Source organism: Chiloscyllium plagiosum, unplaced genomic scaffold (assembly GCF_037043375.1).
Source record: "Chiloscyllium plagiosum isolate Xiang-an unplaced genomic scaffold, Cpla_swu_hap1 HiC_scaffold_29, whole genome shotgun sequence".
NCBI lineage: Eukaryota > Metazoa > Chordata > Chondrichthyes > Orectolobiformes > Hemiscylliidae > Chiloscyllium > Chiloscyllium plagiosum.
Window position 1 is genome coordinate 43,149,995 of NW_028270167.1, and position 23,897 is coordinate 43,173,891.

At 42.8% G+C, this 23,897-nt stretch overlaps 1 protein-coding gene across 2 annotated transcripts in view; it reads left to right on the forward strand.

The window, feature by feature from the left end:
* Positions 1-23,897, forward strand: part of siae (sialic acid acetylesterase) — a 168,883-nt gene that overhangs the window by 52,357 nt on the left and 92,629 nt on the right. For both annotated transcript variants that reach the window (XM_087976542.1, XM_043676962.2), the window contains exon 6: positions 9,002-9,114. In XM_087976542.1, coding sequence (XP_087832668.1) covers positions 9,002-9,114 — 113 coding nt within the window. The remainder of the gene's footprint in view (positions 1-9,001; positions 9,115-23,897) is intronic.

A 23,897-nucleotide genomic window follows, 5' to 3' on the forward strand; every position in this document is an offset into this window, starting at 1 on the left:
GTCCCCAATGACCCTGCTTCCACAACTGCTGCTGGCAATGCATTCCACGCTCTCACGACTCTCTGTGTAAAGAACACGCCTCTGACATTCCCTCTATACTTTCCTCCAACCAGCTTAAAACTATGACCATTTCTGGTTAGCTGTTTCTGCCCTGGGAAATAGAGGTGAATTCTGGCTATCGACTGAATCTATGCCTCTCATTATCTTGTATGGACCAATTAGGTCTTCTCTCCTCCTCCTTTTCTCCAATGAAAAAAGTCCGAACTCAATCAACCTCTCTTCATAAGATAAGCCCTCCAGTCGAGGCAGTATCCTGGTAAACCTCCTCTGAACCCTCTCCAAAGGATCCACATCTTTCCTATAATAGGGCGACCAGAACTGGACGCAGTATTCCAAATGTGGTCTAACCAAAGTTTTATAGAGCTGCAACAAGATCTCACGACTCTTAAACTCAATTCCCCTGTTAATGAAAGCCAAAACACCATATGCTTTCTTAACAAACCTGTCCACTTGGGTGACCATTTTAAGGGATCTATGTACCTGCACCCCAAGATCCCTCTGTTCCTCCACACTGCCAAGAATCCTAACCGTAATCCTGTACTCAGCTTTCAAATTCAACCTTCCAAAATGCATCACCTTGCATTTATCCAGGTTGAACTCCATCTGCCACCTCTCAGCCCATACCTGTATCCTGTCAATGTCCCGCTGCAGCCTACAACAGCCCTCTATACTGTCAACGACACCTCCAACCTTTGTGTCGTCTGCAAACTTGCTGACCCATCCTTCAATTCCCTCATCCAAGTCATTGATAAAAATTACAAACAATAGAGGCCCAAGGACAGAGCCCTGTGGAACACCACTCACCACAGACTTCCAGGCAGAATATTTTCCTTCTACTACCACTCGTTGTCTTCTGTTGGCCAGCCAATTCTGTATCCAGACAGCTAAGTTCCCCTGTATCCCATTCATCCTGACCTTCTGAATGGACCTACCATGGGGAACCTTATCAAATGCCTTGCTGAAGTCCATATACACCACATCATATGGCAAGGAAACTGACCCTTCGTTCTAATTAGTTATCAGGTTCATACTTTTATAAACCACCGTAAGGTCACCTTTCAACCTCCTATGCTCCAATGAGAAAGGTCCCGGCTGATCCAGCCTCTCCTTATAACTCGAACCCTCCATTCCTAGCAACATCCTAGAAAATCTGTTCTGAGCCCTCTCCAACTTAATAATATCCATCCGATAACAGGGCGACCAAAACTGAACAGGCCTTACCATTGTCCTGTACAACCTTAACATAATGTCCCAGGCCTTCTACTCAAAGGTCTGAGTAATGAAGGTAAGCATATTGAAACACCTTCTTAACCGCCATATGTATATATGATGCAGATGTCGAAGAATTATACATAGAACATAGAAGAATACAGCGCAGTACAGGCCCTTCCGCCCTCGATGTTGCGCCGATCCAAGCCCACCTAACCTACACTAGCCCACTATCCTCCATATGCCTATCCAATGCCCGCTTAAATGCCCATAATGAGGGAGAGTCCACCACTGCTACTGGCAGGGCATTCCATGAACTCACGACTCGCTGAGTAAAGAACCTACCCCTAACATCTGTCCTATACCTACCCCCCCTTAATTTAAAGCTATGCCCCCTTGTAATAGCTGACTCCATATGTGGAAAAAGATTCTCACTGTCGACCCTATCTAAACCCCTAATCATCTTCTACACCTCTATCAAGTCACCCCTAAACCTTCTTTTCTCCAATGAAAACAACCCCAAGTGCCTCAGCCTTTCCTCATACGATCTTTCTACCATACCAGGCAACAACCTGGTAAATCTCCTCTGCACCCGTTCCAGTGCCTCCACATCCTTCCTATAGTATGGCGACCAAAACTGCACACAATACTCCAGATGCGGCCGCACCAGAGTCTTATACAACTGCAACATGACCTCAGGACTCCGGAACTCAATTCCTCTACCAATAAAAGCCAGTACGCCATATGCCTTCTTCACCGCACTATTTACCTGGGTGGCAACTTTCAAAGATTTGTGTACATGGACACCAAGATCCCTCTGCTCATCCACACTACCAAGCATCCGACTGTTAGCCCAGTACCCCATCTTTTTATTACTCTTACCAAAGTGAATCACCTCACACTTAGCTACATTGAACCCCATTTGCCACCTTTCTGCCCAGTTCTGCAGCTTATCTATATCCCGCTGTAACTTGCCACATCTTTCCTCACTGTCTACAACTCCTCCGACTTTCGTATCATCCGCAAACTTGCTCACCCAACCTTCTAACCCCTCCTCCAGGTCATTTATAAAAATGACAAACAGCAATGGTCCCAAAACAGATCCTTGCGGAACACCGCTAGTGACGGCACTCCAAGATGAACCTTTGCCATTAACTACTACCCTCTGTCTTCTTCCAGCCAGCCAACTCCTAATCCAAAACTCCAACTCACCCTCAATGCCATACCTCCGTATTTTTTGCAGTAGTCTACCATGGGGAATCTTATCAAACGCCTTACTAAAATCCATATACACCACATCTACTGCTTTCCCCTCATCCACCTCCTTAGTCACCTTCTCAAAGAATTCAATAAGGTTTGTGAGGCACGACCTGCCCTTCACAAAACCATGCTGACTATCCTTGATCACATTATTCCTATCCAGATGTTCATAAATCCTATCCCTTACAATTCTCTCTAAGATTTTGCCCACAACAGAAGTGAGACTCACCGGCCTATAGTTACTAGGGTTATCCCTACTCCCCTTCTTGAACAAGGGAACCACATTTGCTAGCCTCCAATCTTCTGGCACTACTTCTGTAGACAACGAGGACATAAAAATCAAGGCCAATGGCTCTGCAATCTCCTCCCTTGCTTCCCAGTGAATCCTAGGATAAATGCCATCAGGCCCAGGGGACTTATCTATTTTCACCCTTTCCAGAATTTCCAACACCTCTTCTCTACATACCTCAAAGCCATCCATTCTACTTAATTGTGACTCCGTACTCACATTGACAACAATGTCCTGTTCCTGATTGAATACTGACGAAAAGTATTCATTCAGTGTCTCCCCAATCTCTTCAGCCTCCACACGCAACTTCCCACTACTATCCTTGACTGGACCTATTCCTACCCTAGTCATTCTTTTATTCCTGACATACCTATAGAAAGTCTTAGGGTTTTCCCTAATCCTACCAACTAAGGACCTTTCATGTCCCCTCCTTGCTGCTCTTAGCTCTCTCTTCAGGTCCTTCCTGGCTACCTTATAACTCTCAATCGCCCCAATTGAACCTTCACGCCTCATCTTTACATAGGCCGCCCTCTTCCATTTAACAAGGGATTCCAATTCCTTATTAAACCACGGCTCCCTCACACGACCCTTTCCTCCCTGCCTGACGGGCACATACTTATCAAGGACACTCAATAGTTGCTCCTTGAACAAGCTCCACATATCAATTACACCCTTGCCTTGAAGCTTACTTTTCCAGGCCACACATCCTAAGTCATGCCTCACAGCATCATAATTTCCCTGCCCCCATCTATAACTCTTACCCTGTAGTGCACACTTATCCCTCTCCATCACTAGAGTAAAAGTCACCGAATTGTGGTCACTGTCCCCAAAGTGCTCACCTACCTCTAATTCTAACACCTGACCTGGTTCATTAGCCAGAACCAAATCCAGTATGGCCTCACCTCTTGTTGGCCTATCTACATATTGTGTCAGGAAACCCTCCTGCACACATTGGACAAACACTGACCCAACTAATGAACTTGAGCTATAGCTTTCCCAATTAATATCAGGAAAGTTAAAGTCCCCCATAACAACCACCCTATTACTTTCACTCTTCTCTTGAATCATCCTCTCAATCCTTTCTTCTACGTTTCTAGGACTATTAGGAGGCCTGTAAAAAACTCCTAACAGGGTGAGCTCACCTTTCCTATTCCTAACCTCAGCCCAAACTACATCAGATGGCGAGTCTTCATCCATCGTCCTTTCCACAGCTGTAATACTATCTTTGACGAGCAATGCCACACCTCCCCCTCTTTTACCCCCACCTCTGACCCTACTAAAACATTTAAACCCTGGAACCTGCAACAGCCAATCCTGTCCCTGTTCTACCCATGTCTCCGTAATAGCCACAACATCGAAGTCCCAGGTACCAACCCACGCTGCAAGTTCACCTACCTTATTTCGTATACTTCTTGCATTGAAGTATACACACTTCAAACCACTTTCCTGTTTACAGGCACCCTCCTTTGAAATTGAGGCCATGTTCCTAACCTCCCTACACTCCAGGTCCTGCACCCTAAAGCTACAATCTGGGTTCCCATGCCCCTGCAGAGTTAGTTTAAACCCCCCCCCCAAGAGCACTAGCAAACCTCCCACCAAGGATACTGGTGCCCCTCAGGTTCAGGTGTAGACCATCCTGTTTATAGAGGTCCCACCTTCCCCAGAAAGAACCCCAGTTATCCAAATACCGGAATCCCTCCCTCCTGCACCATCCCTGTAGCTCTGAGCTCCTAGGTCCCTCTGTTTACATCACTATTGAAGGCTATATTTTAATTGTATAAGTTAAATCATTTAGCTCTATTTTTGTCACAGGTTTAGCTTTCTTATTGCAAATGTTTTATGCATTTAATTTACATGATTTTGCACTATTCATTTAATGGACTCTGCTGATGCACTGTTACTGTTTAAAGATTTTATCCTTTTCCATTTTGCTTTGCTTTGCTTGCTTTACCTAAGGAACTGTACTGCTATATGGCCTTAAGTCCCTGGATTTCTAAAACTTTCTCCATCTGAAACTGCTGCCCACTTCTTTTACTTTCTAAATTGACTATAGTTGTAGTTATAGTGTGGCCAGGACCCTGCTCAACCTAGTTAAAATAGGGCCCACTCTTAAGGTAACAGCATCCTGAGCACTTTTTTTTATTCATTTCTGGGACATGGGCATCACTGACTGGCCAGCATTGATAGCCCATCTTTATTTGTCCTTGAGAAGGTGATGATGAGCTGCCTTTTTGAATCGCTGTAGCCCACTTGTTGTGGTTTGAGCAGCAACGGAATTCCAGGATTTTGACCCAATGACTGTGAAGGAACGGTGGTAAATTTCCAAGTCAGGGTGGTGAGTGGCTTGGAGTGCAACTTGCAGGTGGTGGCATTCCCAAGTTCCTGCTGCCCTTGTCCTTCTAGATGGAAATGGTTGTGGGTTTGGAAGATCTTTGGTGAATTTCTGCAGTGCATCTGAGCGCTGGTGGTGGAAGGAGTGGTGGTTTATAGATCTGGTGCCAGTCCTTTGTCAAGCGTCCTGAGTGTTGTTGGAACTGCACCCATCCAGGCAAGAGAGATGTGTTCCATCACGCTCTTAACTTGTGCCTTGTAGATGGTGAAAACACTTGGGGGTGTCAGGAGGTGAGTTACTTGCCGCAGTATCCCTAGTCTTGACCTGTTGTTGGAACCAATATGTTTATGGCGTGAGTCTAGTTGAGTTTCTGGTCAATGGTAACCCCAAGGATGTAGGGGATTCAGTGATGGTAAAACTTAAATGTCAAGGGATGGTGGTTTCAGTGTCTCTTATTGGTGATGGTCATTGTCTGGCACTTGTGTGGCGCAAATGTTTCATGGCACTTGTCAGCCCTAGCATGGATATTGTCCAGATCTTGTTGCATTTGAGCATGGACTGCTTCAATATTTGAGGAGTCACGAATGATGCTGAATATTGTGCAATCATCAGCGAACATCCCCACTTCTGACATTATGACAGAGGGAAGGTTGTTGATGAAGCAGCTGAAGATTGTTGGGCCGAGGACACTACCCTGAGGGACTCCTGCAGAGATGTCTTGGAGCTGAGATGACTAACTCTGCACAACCACAACCATCTTTCTTTGTGCTTGGTATGACTCTAGCCAACAGAGTGTTTGCCCCCTGATACTCATTGATTCCAGTTTTACCAGGGCTCCTTGATATCATACTCTGTCAAATGAGGCCTTGATGTCAAGTGCTGTTACTCTCACTTCACCTCTGAAATAAAGCTCTTTTGTCCATGTTTGAACTAAGGCTGTAATGTAATCAGGAGCTGAGTGACCCTGGCGCAACCCAAACTGGGTGTCACTGAGCGGGTTGTTGATGAGCAGGTGCTGCTTGATAGCACAGTTGATGACCTCTTCCATCACTTTACTGATGATAGAGAGTAGACTGATTGGGCGGTAAATGGCCGGGTTGGATTTGTCCTGCTTATTGTGTGTAGGACATATCTGGGCAATTTTCCACATTGTTGGGTAGATACCAGTGTTGTAACTGTACTGGAAGAGCTTGGCTAGGGGAGCGGCATGTTCTGGAGCACACGTTTTCAGTACTATTGCTGGAATGTGATCAGGACCCATTGCCTTTGCAGTATCCAGTGCCTCCAGCCATTTCTTGATGTGACATGGGGTGAATCGAATTGGCTGGAGACTGGTTTCTGTGATGCTGGGGACCACTGGAGGAGCCCAAGATGGATCATCCACCTGGCACCTCTGATTGAAGATTGTTGCGAATGCTTCAGCATTATCTTTTGCCCTGATGTGCTGGGCTCCTCCATCATTGAGGATGGGGATATTTGTGGAGCCTCCTCCTCCAGTGAGTTGTTTAATTATCCATCACCATTCACGACTGGATCTGGAAGTACTGCAGAGCTTAGATCTGATCCGTTGGTTGTGGGATCGTTTAGCTCTGTCCATCACTTGCTGTTTATGCAGTTTTGTATGCAAGGAGTCCTGTTTGGTAGCTTCACCAGGTTGATGCCTCATTTTTAGGTCTGCTTGAAGCTGGTCTTGGCATGCCTTCCTGCTCTCTCTCCATTCAACCAGGGTTGACCCCCTGGCTTGATGGTAATGATTGAATAGGGGATATGCCAGGCCAAAAGGTTACGGATTGTGCTGGATTGTACAGTTCTGCTGCTGTTGATGGCCCACAGCACCTCATGGATGCCCAATCTAGATGAACTAGATCAGTTCAAAATCTGTCCCATTTAGCTTGGTGATAGTACCATATAACACGATAGAGATTATTTTCAACGTGAAGACGGGACTTCGTCTCCACAGTGACAGTGCTGTTGTCACTTTTACCTGTACTGTCATGGACTGATGCTTCTGCAGCCAGAAGTTAGTAAGGATGATGTCAAGTATGTTTTTTCCTCTTGTTGGTTCCTTCACCGCCTGCGGTAAACCCATTCTAGCAGTTATATCCTTTAGGACCTGACTAGCTCAATCAGTAATGCTGCTGCCGAGCCACTCTTGCTGGTGGACGTTGAAGTCCCCACCCAGAGTATATTTTGTGCCCTTGCCATCCTCAGTGCTTCCTCAAAGTGTTGTTCAACATGGAGGAGTACTGACTCATCAGCTGAAAGAGACGGTACGTGGTAACCAGTAAGATGTTTCCTTGCCCATGTTTAATGTGAAGCTATGAGACTTCATGGAGTCCAGAGTCAATGTCAAAGACTCCCAGGGCAACTCTCTCCTGACTGTGTCCCACTGTGCTGCCACCTCTGCTGTGTCTGGCCTGCCAGTGGAACAGGATGTATCCAGGGATGGTAATGGTGGTGTCCAGGGTGTTATCTGTAAGCTATGATTCTGTAAGAATGACAATGTCAGACTTGACTAGTCTGTGAGACAGCTCTCCCAATTTCGACACTAGCCCCCAGATGATGGTAAGGAGGACTTTGCATTGTCGACAGGGCTGTTTGTGTTTTTGGCGTTATCTTTGCGCCAGGGGTCCGTCTAGTTTGATTTCTTTGTAGAAACTTACTTTCTAGCGATTGATACAACTGAGTGCCTTGCTGGGCCATTTCAGAGGGCACTTGAGAGTCAACCACATTGCTGTGGCTCTGGAGTCACAAGTAAGGATGTCAGATTTCCTTCCTAAAGGACATTAGTGAACCAGATGGGATTTTCCGACAATTGACAATGGTCTCATGATCATCATTCAACTATTGTATTCAAATTCCACCATCTACCATGGCGGGATTTGAACCCTGTTCCCCAGAACATTATTTGGGGTTTCTGGATTAATAGTCAAGCGATAATCTCACTAGGCGATCGTCTCCCCTAGTGATACTGGTGTCGGTGCCACATGAACCAACACCAACAAGATTCTTTGAGCCATGAATTTAGATTGTCATTCAACGTCCTTCAGTGCTATTCAGCACACGACTCGGGTAGAGTCCAGACGTGGTTACCTTTAAGTTTCTGTATTTTAGTTTGGACTTGAAGTGTTTGAAGAACGAGCTGAGATGGTAGGTATCACTGTTTGTTCATCAAAAGAAAGAAACATGTCACCTTCTGAATGTACACAATTGATACAGATTACGTCTGGAATTAGTGCTGACACCCCCTTCCCATCCCATTATTTATGATTTTAATACGTGACCTTGATTCTAATACACAAATTAAATTGAGTACTATGTAGTTTATGACACATAGGCACGAGGCAGTAAAGTCTGATGAAGGACTTGTATTTGCAATGGGCAGATGAAATTTCATACAGGTATAAGCACAATGTCTTCTGTATAGTGAGGTGAATTGGGAGGTTTACATAATAATTAAATGGTGTAAAATATGAGCTAGAGAATAACTGTGTGATCTGGGAATTATAATAAATACTGTCCACTTTCAGTGATTGTAGAGGATTGAGCTCTGTTCACTGACTCATATCTTGTCGGGTTTTGTGGCTAACTGATGTTGTCAGAAAACTCAGTTAGGAAACTTGATTTCTCAACATTGAAATAAATGAGAGTGTACCTCACAGGGGAATCCAATATTGGGAAGAAATTCTGCAGAGATGGGAAGTCATCAGCTGATCTTAGTTTAATAGGTTTAATTTAGTATTTACTAGTTTATTTTTAACAGTTTAAGATGCTTAAATTGCTTCTTGCAGATTATTCTAATACTGTTGTGTATCTATTATATGTTTGGTAACTTGTCTGTTTCATTTCAGTATTGGCAATCGAGTAAATGAAAAAAGTGGTCCCCATCAACCTACTGTTTTGTGGAATGCAATGATACACCCTCTACGTAGAATGACAATCACAGGAGCCATCTGGTATCAAGGTGAGGCATCTGTTACACCAGAAGCTACGGACTCAGTGCTGGGAGAGTCATAGTTGGATGGTGCATTTCACCTGCTGGCCTCTGTCAATGGCAAGGGGTATTTCTGGATCTCTGGCTAGACTTAGCTTCTGGTTAATAAATAACACCGCAAAATTAGGGAATTGTTGACCTTGTGTCACTAATGGAAACCTGTACTTGGGCTTCAATTTGGTGTTGTAAGGACCTAGGGCAATAAAAGACAGGGCAGGATGGAGAACTAAATATTTAAAGTACAATTTGGGAACTCACAAGAGGGGGAAAATAGTGTGCCTAGTAACTTAACTAGACAGAATTTGATTTCCAGATGGTGAGTTGAGATGCAAAGATAAAAACAGTGGTGTGCTGAAAGTTATGCTGGATTGTAGCAGGTTTGTACCTCTAACATATTTGCATGTCATGAATACTCAATTTAAAACAGTTTTTGTTTAAGGTCAGTGCCACTCGCTTCACAATTGTTTCAAGGAGATGTGCAGTAGGTGGATCTGTGCAGTTGTGATTGAGGTAAACAGGTCTCCATGTTGAACTGTTGCACATAGCAGTGAGTGATGAAAGGTTGATGTTCAGTTGTCGAGACCTATGGTGGAGAGAAAGATTGAGAGTACTGGATGTAGTGGTCCTGTCAGGTAATGGGCAGATCAAGCAGAGATTGGAAGATCAATGAAGGCTTTAAAGAGTGGTCAGTGCAATCAAAGGTGGAGGTTGAATTGACATACTGTTTGGTAGAGGATTCAGTGAAAATTGGAAACTCTCCTGAGTATGGGGTTAGGTCTAGAGTCAAGTTTGGGGACTGGATGATCTCTTGAAATGGTTCACAGCACCAAACAAAAAATTGAAGCTGGATAAAGAGCAGATTCAGGATTAGAGTGGTAATTTTAATGGTCAAGGGGGAAGACAATGTGTATAGGGATTTGGTAATGTGGTCTGGTCTAGGTTTAAGCATAACAGGATGGGAAAGGTTATTTTGGGTAATTATGGGTGATGGCTCAAATGTGAGGATGATGAGGATGTAGAAAGCATATGATCATGTTTCTAATGTTCCATTGTTTGTGGCTCACTGAAAACACCCAGAATTGCTTTTGCTAGTTTCCTCAACTCTGGAGTTAGACTGACTGGCCTATACTTTCCTGGTTTATCCCTTGCTTTCTTCTTGAATAATGGTGAGCATGTTGGTTGTTCTCCAGCAGTTTTCCTGTGGCCAGAGAGGAAATGAAACTTTTTGCAAGCTGTGCCATCATATTCATATTTTTAAAATGTACTTTTGCTAGGAGCTCATCTAGATGAAATCCTGACATCAGTTGAAGTACAGGCAGTCTGCTTCATATCACTGAAATGTGGCTGGCACATTTTTCATGCCAGATGGCATGACTTTAAACTGATACAGTCCAGTTGGCATAAAAAGCCAAAATTGTCCTTGCTCTTTCTGACAAAGGTACCTGTCAGTATCCTCTGAGCAAGTCCAACTTAGAAATATAAGTTGCTTGTCCCACCTTCTTGACAGTCTTCTAAACATTGAATCAGATATGTATCAGTCTTTATAACTGCAATAATATTGTGATAGTCCACACGTAACCTTTGGGCACTATCTTTGGCACCATTAGTATGGGTGAGCTCCAGTCATTGTAACTCACTTTGATTATGTTGTTTTGTTGCTGTGCCAACTTTAGAGTTTTATGCCTACAAGGATGTTGCTTAATCAGAACAGCATCTCCTATATCTACATAATACATAATCAGGTTAGTACTTCCTGGCTTATTTCCTCATATCTCCCCATGTGATTGTAATATCTCTTTCAGATCATTTTGATTTTCCTCTGGAAGGTAACTCAATAATTTATCCCAATTTTTGAAAACTTCCTCATTGTCCAATTTAATTTGAGGAATGTCCAATTCAGAATCCTCTGAATTTGGTTCTTCCCTCTGTTTTTTTTTCCCCGTCAAAATATCTTTTGAGCATATTCACACAACACACTCTGTGAGATTCTTTCTATCCAGAGGCCTTATCAAATAGTTCACCTCACTCAATTTCCTTTCGACTTGATAAGTTCCACTAAACCTTGATTTTAAAGGTTCACCTATCACTGGAAGCAATGTTAACACCTCCCCAATAGCAAAATTGCAGATTTTTGATTTCTTGTCTGCTTCCTGATTCATTGTGATACTTTTAGATGCTGTCTCGCCAACTCCCCCACTCTATTTCATCATTCCCGAAAAGTTGACACATTGTCCAAATATGTGGTCTCTGAATTATGACTTGCCAATTTCTACTTAATCAATTTTAGTGGTCCTCTCACTTTATACCCAAAAAATAGTTCAAATGGATTGAATTTGTTCAATTCATTTGGGGCATCTCTTGATCGCAAAAAGTACAAATGCAATTCCCTTATCCCAATCATCTGGATGGTTTTGACAATAAGCCCTTAATATTAAGAAGGCTAATGGAATGCTATCCTTTCATATGATAGGAATTGAACATGAGAGTCAGGATATTAATGGGTGGCATGGTGGCACAGTGGTTAGCACCGCTGCCTCACAGCGCCAGAGACCCGGGTTCAGTTCCTGCCTCAGGCAACTGTCTGTGTGGAGTTTGCACATTCTCCCCGTGTCTGCATGGGTTTCCTCCCATAGTCTAAAAATATGCAGGTTAGGTGAATTGGCCATGCTAAATTGCCTGTAGTGATAGGTGTAGGGGAATGGGTCTTGAGGGGGTCGGTGTGGACTTGTTGGGCCAAAGGGCCTGTTTCCACACTGTAAGTAATCTAATTTAATTGTCTTTAATGTCTGATGCCACCTTTGGAGCCCTCCCTGCAATTCTGGATGGTATGCAGTAGATTTAAATTGTTTAATTCCTAAGCTGTCAATAACTTCCTTGAATAATTTTGATGTAAAGTTTGACCCTTGATTTGATTGTATAGAATCCCTACGGTGTGGAAACAGGTCCTTCGGCCCAACAACTCCACACCAACTGTCCCATTACTCTACAATTTACCCCTGACAAACGTACCTAACCTACACAATCCTGAACACTATGGGCAATTTAGCATGTCCAATTCACCTAATCTGCTGGATTGTGGGAGGAAACCGGAGCACCCGGACGAAACCCACGCAGACACAAGGAGAATGTGCAAACTCCATATAGACAGTCTCCCGAGGCTGGAATCAAACCTGGATTCCTGGCACTGTGAGGCAACAGTGCTCACCACAGAGCCACTGAACCACATGCCACCTTATCTCTGTGGATAGTCTGTATCTAGTGAAAAATTTGAGTAATTCTTCTCCAGTCCTTTTAGCTGTGATATTGCATAATGGAACAGCCTCTGGAAATCTGGTGGACACAAATCTGGTGTTAACAAATACTGATTTTCACTTTTTGTTTTAGGTCAATTAAGACTCTTGTAAAAGGTTCCTCAAATGTAGCAATAGGTATTAAAATTGTGGGTTTTATTACTGCCTGTGGTTTGCCAATTACCTGAATGTATGACATGGCTGGCAAAATTCAACTATATCCTTATCAGTCCAGGCCAGTAAAAATGTTTTTATATTTTAGGTTGAATTTTTCTCACTCATGAATGACCCCTTCGTGGTAGCTCATGTGTCACTCACAACGACACCTTTCTATAACTACAATGAGTCTTCTTGCTATCTGTCACCATGAAGATCATTGAAAGAAGCCTCCTCAGCTGCTTCCTCCCAATGTCCATGAACTCCTTTCAGATTCATTCTGCAGTTTTCACCTATTGAGTGACAGCACAGAAGTGATCATTCATCATTGATCCATTTAAGAAAAGTGCAAGGAATATCAATAACTACTGCACATGACCTCTCAGAAGCCACTCCAATCAAACCCCGAAGCATATGGAGATGCTCCTCCAAAATGTGTCACTATTCTCTGCCTACTCCTTCATGTATTGTAAGCTATGTTCCTCAGCAATGGAACCACAAATTTTCTGCGGAAATTGGGGTCAAATGGGCACCAATTTTGCACCAACTGTCATCCATTTTCCTGAACACGTTAATTGCACCTCACCTCCAACAAATTACCGTTAGGAACTCAGATAATCTACAGAATGTTCTGGAAACTACTTATCCCTTGCCACCTTCAATCCAAATTCAAAACCACTCCATCCTCAGTCATTGAGCTTCACCATGTACATGCTGCATGTGTTCATTTAGAAATTGAACTCCAACCACTTGAGATAATGGGCCTTTCACTGAGACCATCTTCCACCAGCTCCAGCAGCTAAACACCTCCATGTTGATTAGATCACTATTGAGATTCAGGAAAATGTATACTGTTTTCTGTAGTTTGGGAGTTTTCACAAAAGGTAGGCATTGGTGACAAAATCCTGTAAGAATTAATTATGTTCCAGCTTGGTTGGTCAGTGGCACTTCGACACATTTCCTCTGTTTCGTTTCAGTCTTGTCATTGATAATGTCCTCAAGATAGACAAGGAGGTAAACATCTCCAAATAAATAAAAATTATCAGTTTATAATTTAAATTGCCCGTAGTGTTAGGTAAGGGGTAAATGTAGGGGTATGGGTGGGTTTCGCTTCGGCGGGTCGGTGTGGACTTGTTGGGCCGAAGGGCCTGTTTCTACACTGTAATGTAATCTAATCTAATCTTAGTATTCAGTTTACTACACATACCTGACTTTCATGAGGGTACAATTCTTCTCCAAGATCTCTTGCATTAATGTATTTTGATACCAGATTGATACATTTCACTGGATTTCACCCAGATGATTTATTTCAATTCAATTCAAAATTATTTTAGAAAACTTCCAACTTGTTGGAATGATTTTTCTATCTCTATCTTTTATCCCTTATCACTAATTATTCTAGTTCACAGAACCTAATCAAGATTCTATCTAATTTGAGAGTCCTGGAGGAACTTTACTGTCCTATACCCTATTCTTAGATCATTAAAATATCACTGTTTCTACACAGTAGAAATATTGTAGATTTTAACACATTTTGTTTGTTTTTTTCTTTTTTATCATTTCAAAACAATGCCAAATTCAGATGGATTTTTTGGCAGAACTTGTCAGTCCTATGTTCAATTTTATTTCCTCCGGTTTCCGAGGGCCTGTTTCCACACTGTGGGGAATCTAATCTAATCTAATCAAATCAGACTAGCTTCTATGATGTTCTAGAACTCTAAGACTGCTTTCTGTTCCTTTTCCTTTATTAAAAATAATACAATTTCTTCAAACAGTAAATAAATTTCTTCTCCTGGAGTGCAATGAATTTTATCATTTCCAATCTCAGAAACAATCATGCACAACCCTGGTGGTTTTGCATTAGGGACAGAAATACTTGCAATCCATGTCGTATGCAGCACATTACTTCAGCTAACAAATTACCCTAAATAGATTGCAGCCAAATCCTTGAAAAGCAAAGCCTTTGGTCGAAATTGTCACCACATTATTCAAGTCTGATGGTGTCTGCAGATAAGTTATTTTATTCTTCAAGCGACTACAGTGTTATTGTCGATGCGGATGTAAAAGGTCCACTCGTTTACCAGGGCCATGAGTTGAAAACAAAAGCAGCAAATTCTTTGTGACCGTGCTTAGCAGCCAGGAGGTTAATTTGTCAAATTATGGTTTGGTTTTGTCATCGTGGAAAAAATCCAAATAAAATGAAGAAGTTTAAATTTAATAATGCCCAATATGTGTTTATTACATTAAACAATTGTGATGATCTAAAGAGAAAAAAAAGTAATTTTCAACAGAAGACAGAACAAAATAATGTTGAAAACCTGCAATTACTTGACAAAAACTTTACAAATTCTTCCTAATTTTTATCCTAGAAATTGAAACTCTATTAAAATAGTAGTAATCATTGATTGTGTTATTAATTTCAAAAACATTTCCATTAAGGAAGACAGCATTTTACATTAATCACTTCATTTGTTTTAGTAATTTTCAGTGCCTTTCATTTGATAAAATGTTTCCGACTTCAGGCATTTGAGTACAACCAAGATGGTTGAACAAGCAAAATTATCTTATATTATCTCAAAATTCAAACCATTAGTAAATAAAATCATAACTGTTAGCCTTTTACATTTGCATGTCATCTATTCTGAATGAAAGACCTCAATATAATCAAACATAATACCCAGATTTTTACTTTGGCAGCAATGAGAGTTAGTTTCTCACAATTGAAGAGATAAGGTACCCTCAGTCATTCCAATTGAAGTTAGGCCAACTATTTAACTAAATACAAAAAACAATGCTGGCAGGAAAAAGGTGTCTCGCTTCTTTTCTTTAGCACATTTCAAAATGGCTAAACACGAATCTGAAGAAGCGGTCAGCTTTTGCAATGTGAAATTCAACACTTACCAAAGGTTTAAGAGGGCAGAGCTTTCCACATGTTGAGAATTCTGGAACAACCACACCAGTTTTTTTTTAATTGATACACAACCTTAAATTTAAATTTAACGCATTTAACAATCGGATCTGTACTTTTAGATAACTTGGAAATATTTATCTTTTTTAATGGGTTATGAACTCACTGAAGAAGGGCTTATGCCCGAAACGTTGATTCTCCTGTTCCTTGGATGCTGCCTGACCTGCTGCGCTTTTCCAGCAACACATTTTCAGCTATGAACTCACATTGCCAAACTTGATTATTTCCAGGTGTTGCACCTGCCACACAATGTGTTTGAACTCTTATATCTAGCAAAAGAATGTGAATTGACTCTTAATAATGATAAACAGCAATCCTCACTTATTTGACACAATTAATATTAGAACCATAAGAGGCTAACGATCTTATGTTTTAACTTAAATTTGTATGATTGTATACCACAACACTAGAACTTGGCCAGGATCCATATGATGATGTTGTATGGTCTTCTTCCGAGGATCTCAGAGGTGTCTTCTGTTTTGGTGGGTTATTCTCAAGTTACCGCGCTAAGCAGGGTTTTGCAGCAATTCTTATCCTTCAAACTCTTTGGGCCCTTTTGGGTTGGTCTTGAGGATCTGCCAATAGATTGATCAAATTCGAATACTCTAATAGATTAGACTCAACCAGGGATTGGCATGTTGATGGGAGGGTGGCCCATAGGTGACCATTCTGGAAGGTGCTGGGTGCAAACAGCCTCCTCCAAATAAGCATGCTAGGCACCTCCATGTCTGGTGATTGTCCCAAGTGTGACATTCCATTGTCTCATTCAAGTCCAACTTCAGGGGTGTGTATTGCAGGGTCTGCAGTTGTCAAATTTGTTTGCAAACTGTCTGTGGGCAGCTGCAGCCGGTCTGGATTCTGCAGCATGTGGATTGACACAGTCACTTTAGTCAAAGCTGGCTTTCATTTCCCAGCATCCTTTAATTTATGGCCACTTTATCGAAGTTCATCAAAAATCAATTATTTAGGGCGGCCTTACCAGCCACAGTCCCTTCTCTTGATCTTGAATGCAAAGCATGATAGATCACATACTAAAAGACCAATCTCTATGCAGTGGGTATATGACCATTCAAGCTCAAATAAAGCACAATACATATTTAAACAAGTAAACTGTTACAGATGGCATGAGAAAGCCACATTTAACTAATATCAGAAACTAAAATAAATAAGGTAATGGAGAAATGTGCAAATACAAAACAATTGTGAAAGTACAATGGTCTTCTTCCGAGGATCTCAGAGGTGTCTTCTGTTTTGGTGGGTTATTCTCAAGTTACCGCGCTAAGCAGGGTTTTGCAGCAATTCTTATCCTTCAAACTCTTTGGGCCCTTGGTAGAGAAAGAAAGGAAAATGCTTTCTTTTCGAACCTCAAACCTGGGTCCGGTGTGGAGGAATGAAGGGGGGGGAATCTCTTACCAGAAAAACCCAACTCCACCATACACAGCCACAGGGAGAGATACAGGAACAAAGCAAGGGAACAATTGTCATCCAGTGCAGTGTTACACTGCAGGTGCACAGGACACTAAGCGTGGGAATACATCACATAGTCATAAAAAGGCATTAATTAAATAAAAAAAGTATTTATACACGTAGGTGGCTAAGATTCACTATCTGATCAAATGAAAAGCCAAACAATGTTATAAAATCTCACAAAAAAAGCAATAACAAACATTTCCGTAATGGGAATCTTGAAATTGAGCAAATGTTATAATTTATACATTGGAGAAATGGCCAAATAAATTGTGGTTCTGTAGTATGTTTCAATATCAAGGTAGGCCAAATCAAAACAACCCTTCACTGCACCTGTGGGTCAGCCGAGAAAGAATCAAAGACAGGAAAGGATCAAAGGAGAGAATTAATTAGATCAGGACAAACTTAATTAGATCAGAATTAAAGTTTTCAGCAGCAACTATAGTGACAAAAAGGGAACTAAAGCGAGCAGGCGGTGGGAATGTCTACAAGAGGCGCTCAGCAGGAGGTAACCACAGAACATCTATACATGGTCTAAAATTGCTTGAATGCACAACAGGGGTAACCACAGAGTGTCTACATGTGGTCTAAAAGCATTGAGGTAAACAGACAATTCTCAAGTACCTATCTCAATGGATCAGTTTCAGTACTTTACACATACAACAAATAAACTATCGAAACCATGGAGGTAATGAATTGATAATTGCATCCTGTGGTTAAGCCAGTGATATAGTTGAAGGACTGGACAGCCCAAAACACTGTGAGGAGGTGTCGTTTGCACATGAAAAACCATTGTTCCATAGGTTGTAGGACCCTAGAGGCATAGGCCACTTGCCCTTGCCTACTGTGCTGCTCTTGTAGTAGAACAGCAGCTATTGTCTGGTCTGTGGCTGTAACTTCTAAGGTGTATGGTTAGTAAGGGTCTGGTACCAGTAAGGCAGGTGCAGTTGCAAGGGCTTGTTTTAAATCAGTTACTGCCTCTGTGTGTTGAGAGATCCAATTCCAGGCAGCGTTCGATTTTAGCTACTTTGAAAGTGGAGCTGCTTTGGGGCAAATCCATCAATGTGTTCCTGAAGGTTCATACTGGCCTAGGAAAGATCAAAGTGCACTGACATCTCTGGGGAGTAAGAGCTGTTCTGGCGTCTCTATTCGCTTTCAGTCTATTTCCTTTTCCCATGGGTGACTATCATTTCCAAATATGTGACCCGAGGTTGCAGAATTCGTGCCTTTTTAGGATTTATTTTGCCTGTGTAACGGATCGAGTAATGTGTTGAATGTGCTCCTCTTTCTTTGTTTCTGTTTATAGAAATAGATTGACCACATATTGTATTAGGCAATCAGGCCTCGGCTAACTATCTGTGAAAAATCAGGGGTGAGTTATGAAACCCTTGGGAGAGACAAGTTCAGGAAGGTAAAGGCGAATTTGTAACTGATAGGACCGTTTAAGGGTACAGACTAGAAACCATTACTGATATCAAGTACTGTGAAGTACTTCGCTTGCGGGGCCTGTTTCACCATTGTGAGTGGTCACTTCATTAAGTTCTTGACAATTGATGGTTAAATGACCCATCTGCTTTCCTTACCAGCCAAATTGGAGCATTATAAGTGGAGACTACAAGTATCAGCACTCCTTGCAGTAACAGACTGTCAATCACCTTTTGGCCACTTCCCCCCTGCCTTTGTGATTTCGGGTCGGGCCCCTCAATTATCACCTCTCCCGGGATATGCCAAAGTCATGCTTAGTGCTTTACAGTCACCTCTCTCATAGCCAGATTCTTGGTCATGGTTAGGGGATTGAACTAAAACTCCCCTATTGTGCTGACTTGATTAGCATAATGGCCCAGGATGGTTGGGGTATTAATGACCAGAGATAATTGACATATACAGGCATTCACTGGGTCGAAATTAAGATTACACCTTGTCATATAATTGATGCCAAGTAGGTATTCTGCACCTGGAGGAAGGTTGATTAAAATAGCAGTGTGCTGGCATGTAATGTCACCTAGATTAAATTCTATTTGTTCTGTAATGTACCCTTCCTCTACATGGCCAGTAAACCCACTTAAAACAATTGCCCCTGTGGTACACCAGGGAATATTATTAAATCTGGAGGTGTTCATGGTTATGTGGGAACCTCTGGTATCCCAAAGGAATTTGACAGGGCAGCCCACCTCACCATCAAATAGTGGTCTGCCTACGCTATCCCACGTCATGTTGCAGACCCTTACTGGGGAAGCAGAAGCCTGGCACTGTCATGCGGATGCCTCATAGGTTGAGAGTGGGGAGTATATGTGTTGGCTAGTATCCACAGCAGGGACTGGAACTTGCTGAATTGGGCATTCTAACGGTAGTTGGTGACTCCCTGTATCACCCCTTGGTCCCGCTGCAGTTGGTGGTCCCTGTGGCTGTGAGTGTGGCTGCACATGGGCTCGACATTCCCACGCTTAGTGTCCTGTGCACCTGCAGTGTAACACTGCACTGGATGACAATTGTTCCCTTGCTTTGTTCCTGTATCTCTCCCTGTGGCTGTGTATGGTGGAGTTGGGTTTTTCTGGTAAGAGATTCCCCCCCCCCCTTTCATTCCTCCACACCGGACCCAGGTTTGAGGTTCGAAAAGAAAGCATTTTCCTTTCTTTCTCTACCTTGCCTTTATTCAATTCATGGGCTTCTTTCTCCCATATCCAGGACATTCTTCTCAAAATCCATGCCTCGTTTGTGACTTGGCTTTGTGGAAATTCATGCAGGCCTTCCTGCTCTCCTTCGAGGCATGGGAATCTAGAGTCCTAGCCTACTTAGCTGAGTCAGCCTTGAATAACTGTCCTCTGTCTAAGTCTCTGTAAACTCCTGTAAAATGTACCCATAAGTAACGGCAAACGGTGTTCCCCCTTCTTTTGCCAACACTTGTTTAACCCATCCACGGGGTCCCTTGATTGTAGCCAATCACTGTTAGGATTGCCTTTTTCATGTTGGCAAGGGCTCTGTCTCCTACATTAGTGGGGCTGGGATCGCAGACTGGACTGACTGGCCTAAACACATGACAAAGAGTTTCACCTCTCTCCCATCCAGCCCATGTAACGTTTCTGCTGTCTGACCCTCACAAAGAACGTAATTGGATCAGCTGACGGTTAAAACTCTGGAATCTTTTTCGCGGTCTCTGCTAACTATGCTACAGTAGATGGGGTCGTATATTTGATTGAACATAGAACATAGAAGAGTATAGCACAGAACAGGCCCTTTGGGCCACGATTTTGTGCCGAGGATTATTTCTAATCTAAAGTAACAAAACCTAACCTAAACATTCCTCAATTCATTGCTGTCCATGTGCATGTCCAGCAGTCGATTAAATGTCCCGAATGACACTGCTTCCACCACCACCGCTGGCAACGCAATCCATGCATTCACAACTCTGTGTAAAGAACCTACCTCTGACATCCCTTCTATACCTTCCTCCTAATATCTTAAAACTATGACCCCTCATACCAGTCAATCCTTCCCTGGGGAAAAGTCTCTGGCTATTGACTCTATCCATGTCTCTCATTATCTTGTATACCTTGATCAGGTCTCCTCTCTTCCTCCTTCTCTCCAGAGAGAAAGTCCGAGCTTAGTCAACCTCTCTTTGTAAGACAAGTCCTTCATCCCAGCATCCTGGTAAACCTTCTTTGCACCCTCTCCAAAGCCTCCGTATCTTTCCTATAATTGGGCGACCAGAACTGGACACAATATTCCAAGTGTGGTCTCACCAGGGACTTGTAGAGCTGCAGCAAAACCTCGCGGCTCTTAAACACGATCCCCCTGTTAATGAAAGCCAAAACATCATATGCTTTCTTAACAACCCTTCACAACATCACTTCGCACTTATCCAGGTTGAACTCCAGCTGCCATTTCTCAATTCGGCACTGCATCCTGTCTCTGTCGCGTTACAGCCTGCAATAGCCTTCGATACAATCAACGGCACCTGTAACCTTTGGAGGTTGCTGGGGCTTCGGTGCCTCCAAACTGCCTTTCAGTTGTTATCGGGTTCATTGTGACTGGGGGCGTTCCCAGAAGCGCTGAAGGAGTTGACTCCTCTGAGAAGGGTGGAGGTGGACCCCAATCGTTTGTGCTCCTGGCATATGCTGTGCATATTCCCTAAGCTCATCCCAGTTTATCCCTTCTTGTTCTTCCTCTCTAGCCTCTTCATATGAGCACTTTATCCCATCTCTAAATGAGAGCTGCGCTTTTAATTTGTCAATCTCCCGCAGACACTTGTTGTGGTCGACACAATGCTTCTTAGTATTGTGTAGTTAGTATACAAGTCACATAAGAGTAGAATAGTAATACTTTTTTCCACTGTCATTTGTTAAAGTCAAAAGTGTTACAATAAATAGTTCATTTCTATTCATGATGGCACCAGATGTGAATTGATTTTGTCCTAAATGGCAGTCAGGCATGCTCATCTTGATGGTCGAATTTAGATTTGATATGTTTTTTTGATGGCTTGTGGAACAGTGAGACTTAATTATTTGCATACTCTTGGCAGTTAAGTTGTGACAATGTGCTTGCAGTATTTAGCTACTCATTTAGTTGTTGGGTTCATGCTGTTTAAAGCCAGAAGAGTCAAGAACTGTGAGTGCAGTGATAGGGATAACATTTTAAGATCTTCATCACTGAGTAGGCAGGGGCTTTACAATAAAGATATTGTGATAATCATCTGTGACTTTAACCTTTGCATTCATAAATGTTACCTGGAGGATGAGTTCATTGTGTTCAGCACCGTTTCTTAGAATAAAATATCACCTGGAACCAGGCTTGATTTGACCTGATAACATCAAATGAGACAATTAATTGAATATCTCCCAAAAAAAGGCCTTGTGGGCAAGACCAATCATAATAACATGGTCAAATTTCACATTCAATTTGAGAATGAGAAATCTGGGTCCATAGCTAGTGTCCTAAACTTAAAGACAATTACAGATGTGTGAAGAGAGGACTGGCTGAGGTGTATGTCGGTTGAAAGGTAAAGAGGCACTGGCAGACATTTCAGGAGATATTTCATAACCCTCAACAAAGTTATGTTCCACTGAGAAATAAGACTGTACCGGAACCTGATCGCATTTACAGGATTCTGAAGGGGGAGGGGGAGCAGCCAGAAATAGTGGTACATATTGGCACCAGAAATATAGCTAGGAAAGGGATTGAGGATCTGAAAAGTGACTACAGAGAGTTAGGTTGGAAACTGAAGAGCAGGACGAGTAGAGTAGTGATCTCAGGTTTGCTACCGGTCCCACAAGATGATTAGATTAGATTCCCTACAATGTGGAAACAGGCCCTTTGGCCCAATCAGTCCACACTGACCCTCCGAAAAGTAACCCATCCAGACCCACTTCCCTCTGACTAATGCACCGAACACTATGGGCAATTTAGCATGGCCAATTCACCTGACCTGCACATCTTTGTACTGTGGGAGGAAACCCACGCAGATAGGAGAATGTGCAAACTCCACACAGACAGTCGCCCGAGGCTGGAATTGAACCTGGGACCCTGGTGCTGTGAGGCAGCAGTGAGCCACCATGCCGCCCCTAAGACAGTGAGGTGAAGAAAGGTCAGCGAGTGCAGCTTAACATGTGGCTGCGGGGCTGGTGCAGGAGAGAGGGCTTCAGATACCTACACCATGGGATGCCTTCGAGAGAAGGACGGGTTGACGTGAACTGGAGGGGCACAAGTGTCCTGGGTGGGAGATTTGTTTGTGTGGTTCGGGAGGGTTTAAACTAGTTTGGCAAGGGGGTGGGAATCAGAGCTACATATCTGAGAGGGGGGTAGTTGTGGATGGGGCAGTGACAGGATGTAGTGAATCTATTAGATTTTTCACATGATGAAACAAAAGGGTTGGTTAAAGTGTGTCTGCTTTAACGCAAGGAGTGTCAGAAATAAGAGTGATGGACTTAGAGCATGGATCAGTACTTGGAGATATGATGTTCTGGCCATAAAGGAGATGTGGGTTTCACAGGGGCAGGAATGGTTGCTAGATGTTCCAGGGTTTAGAACATTTAAAAGGATGGTGGAAAAAGAGGACGGGATGTGGCATTGCTAATCAGAGAATACATCACAGCTACAGAAACAAAGGTTGTTGAGGATGGTTTGTCTACTGAGTCAGTATGGGTGGAAGTGAGGAACAGCAAGAGAGCAGCCACCTCATTGGGGGTTTCCCTAATAGCAGTAGGGAGATTGAAGAATTCATAGGGAGGCAGATTTTGGAAAAATGCAGATGTAGCAGGGTTGTTGTTATGGGTGACTTCAACTTTCCCAATATCGGCTGGAACCTCCTTAGTGCAAATGGTTTGGATGGAGCTGTTTTTGTGTGTGTTCAGGAGAGCTTCCTTACTCAGTATATAGACAGGCTGACAAGGAGAGAGGCCATTTTGGAATAAACCAGGACAGGTGTCAGATCTCGCGGTGGGAGAACACTTTGGTGACAGTGACCACAACTGCCTCACATTTACCATAGCCTTGGAGAGGGAAAGGAGCAGTTACCAAGGGAAGGTATCTAATTAGTGAAGAGGAAATTATGACGCTATCAGCCAGGAGTTGCGAAGTACAGAATGGGAGCAATTGTTCCACAGAATGGGTACAACGGACATGTGGAGACTGTTTTAGAAGCAGTAGTTGTGAGTGATGCATAAATTTGTTCCTCTGAGACAGGCAAGAAGGGATAAGATTAAGATTAAGGAACCTTGGATGACAAGAACAGAGGAGCTTCTCGTAAAAAGGAAGAAGGCAGCTTACATAAGGTGGAGGAAGCAAGGATCTAGCACAGCTTTAGAGGATTACAGGCTTACTAGAAAGGAGCTCAGAAATGGACTGAGGAGAGCCAGGAGGGGGCACAATAAAGACTT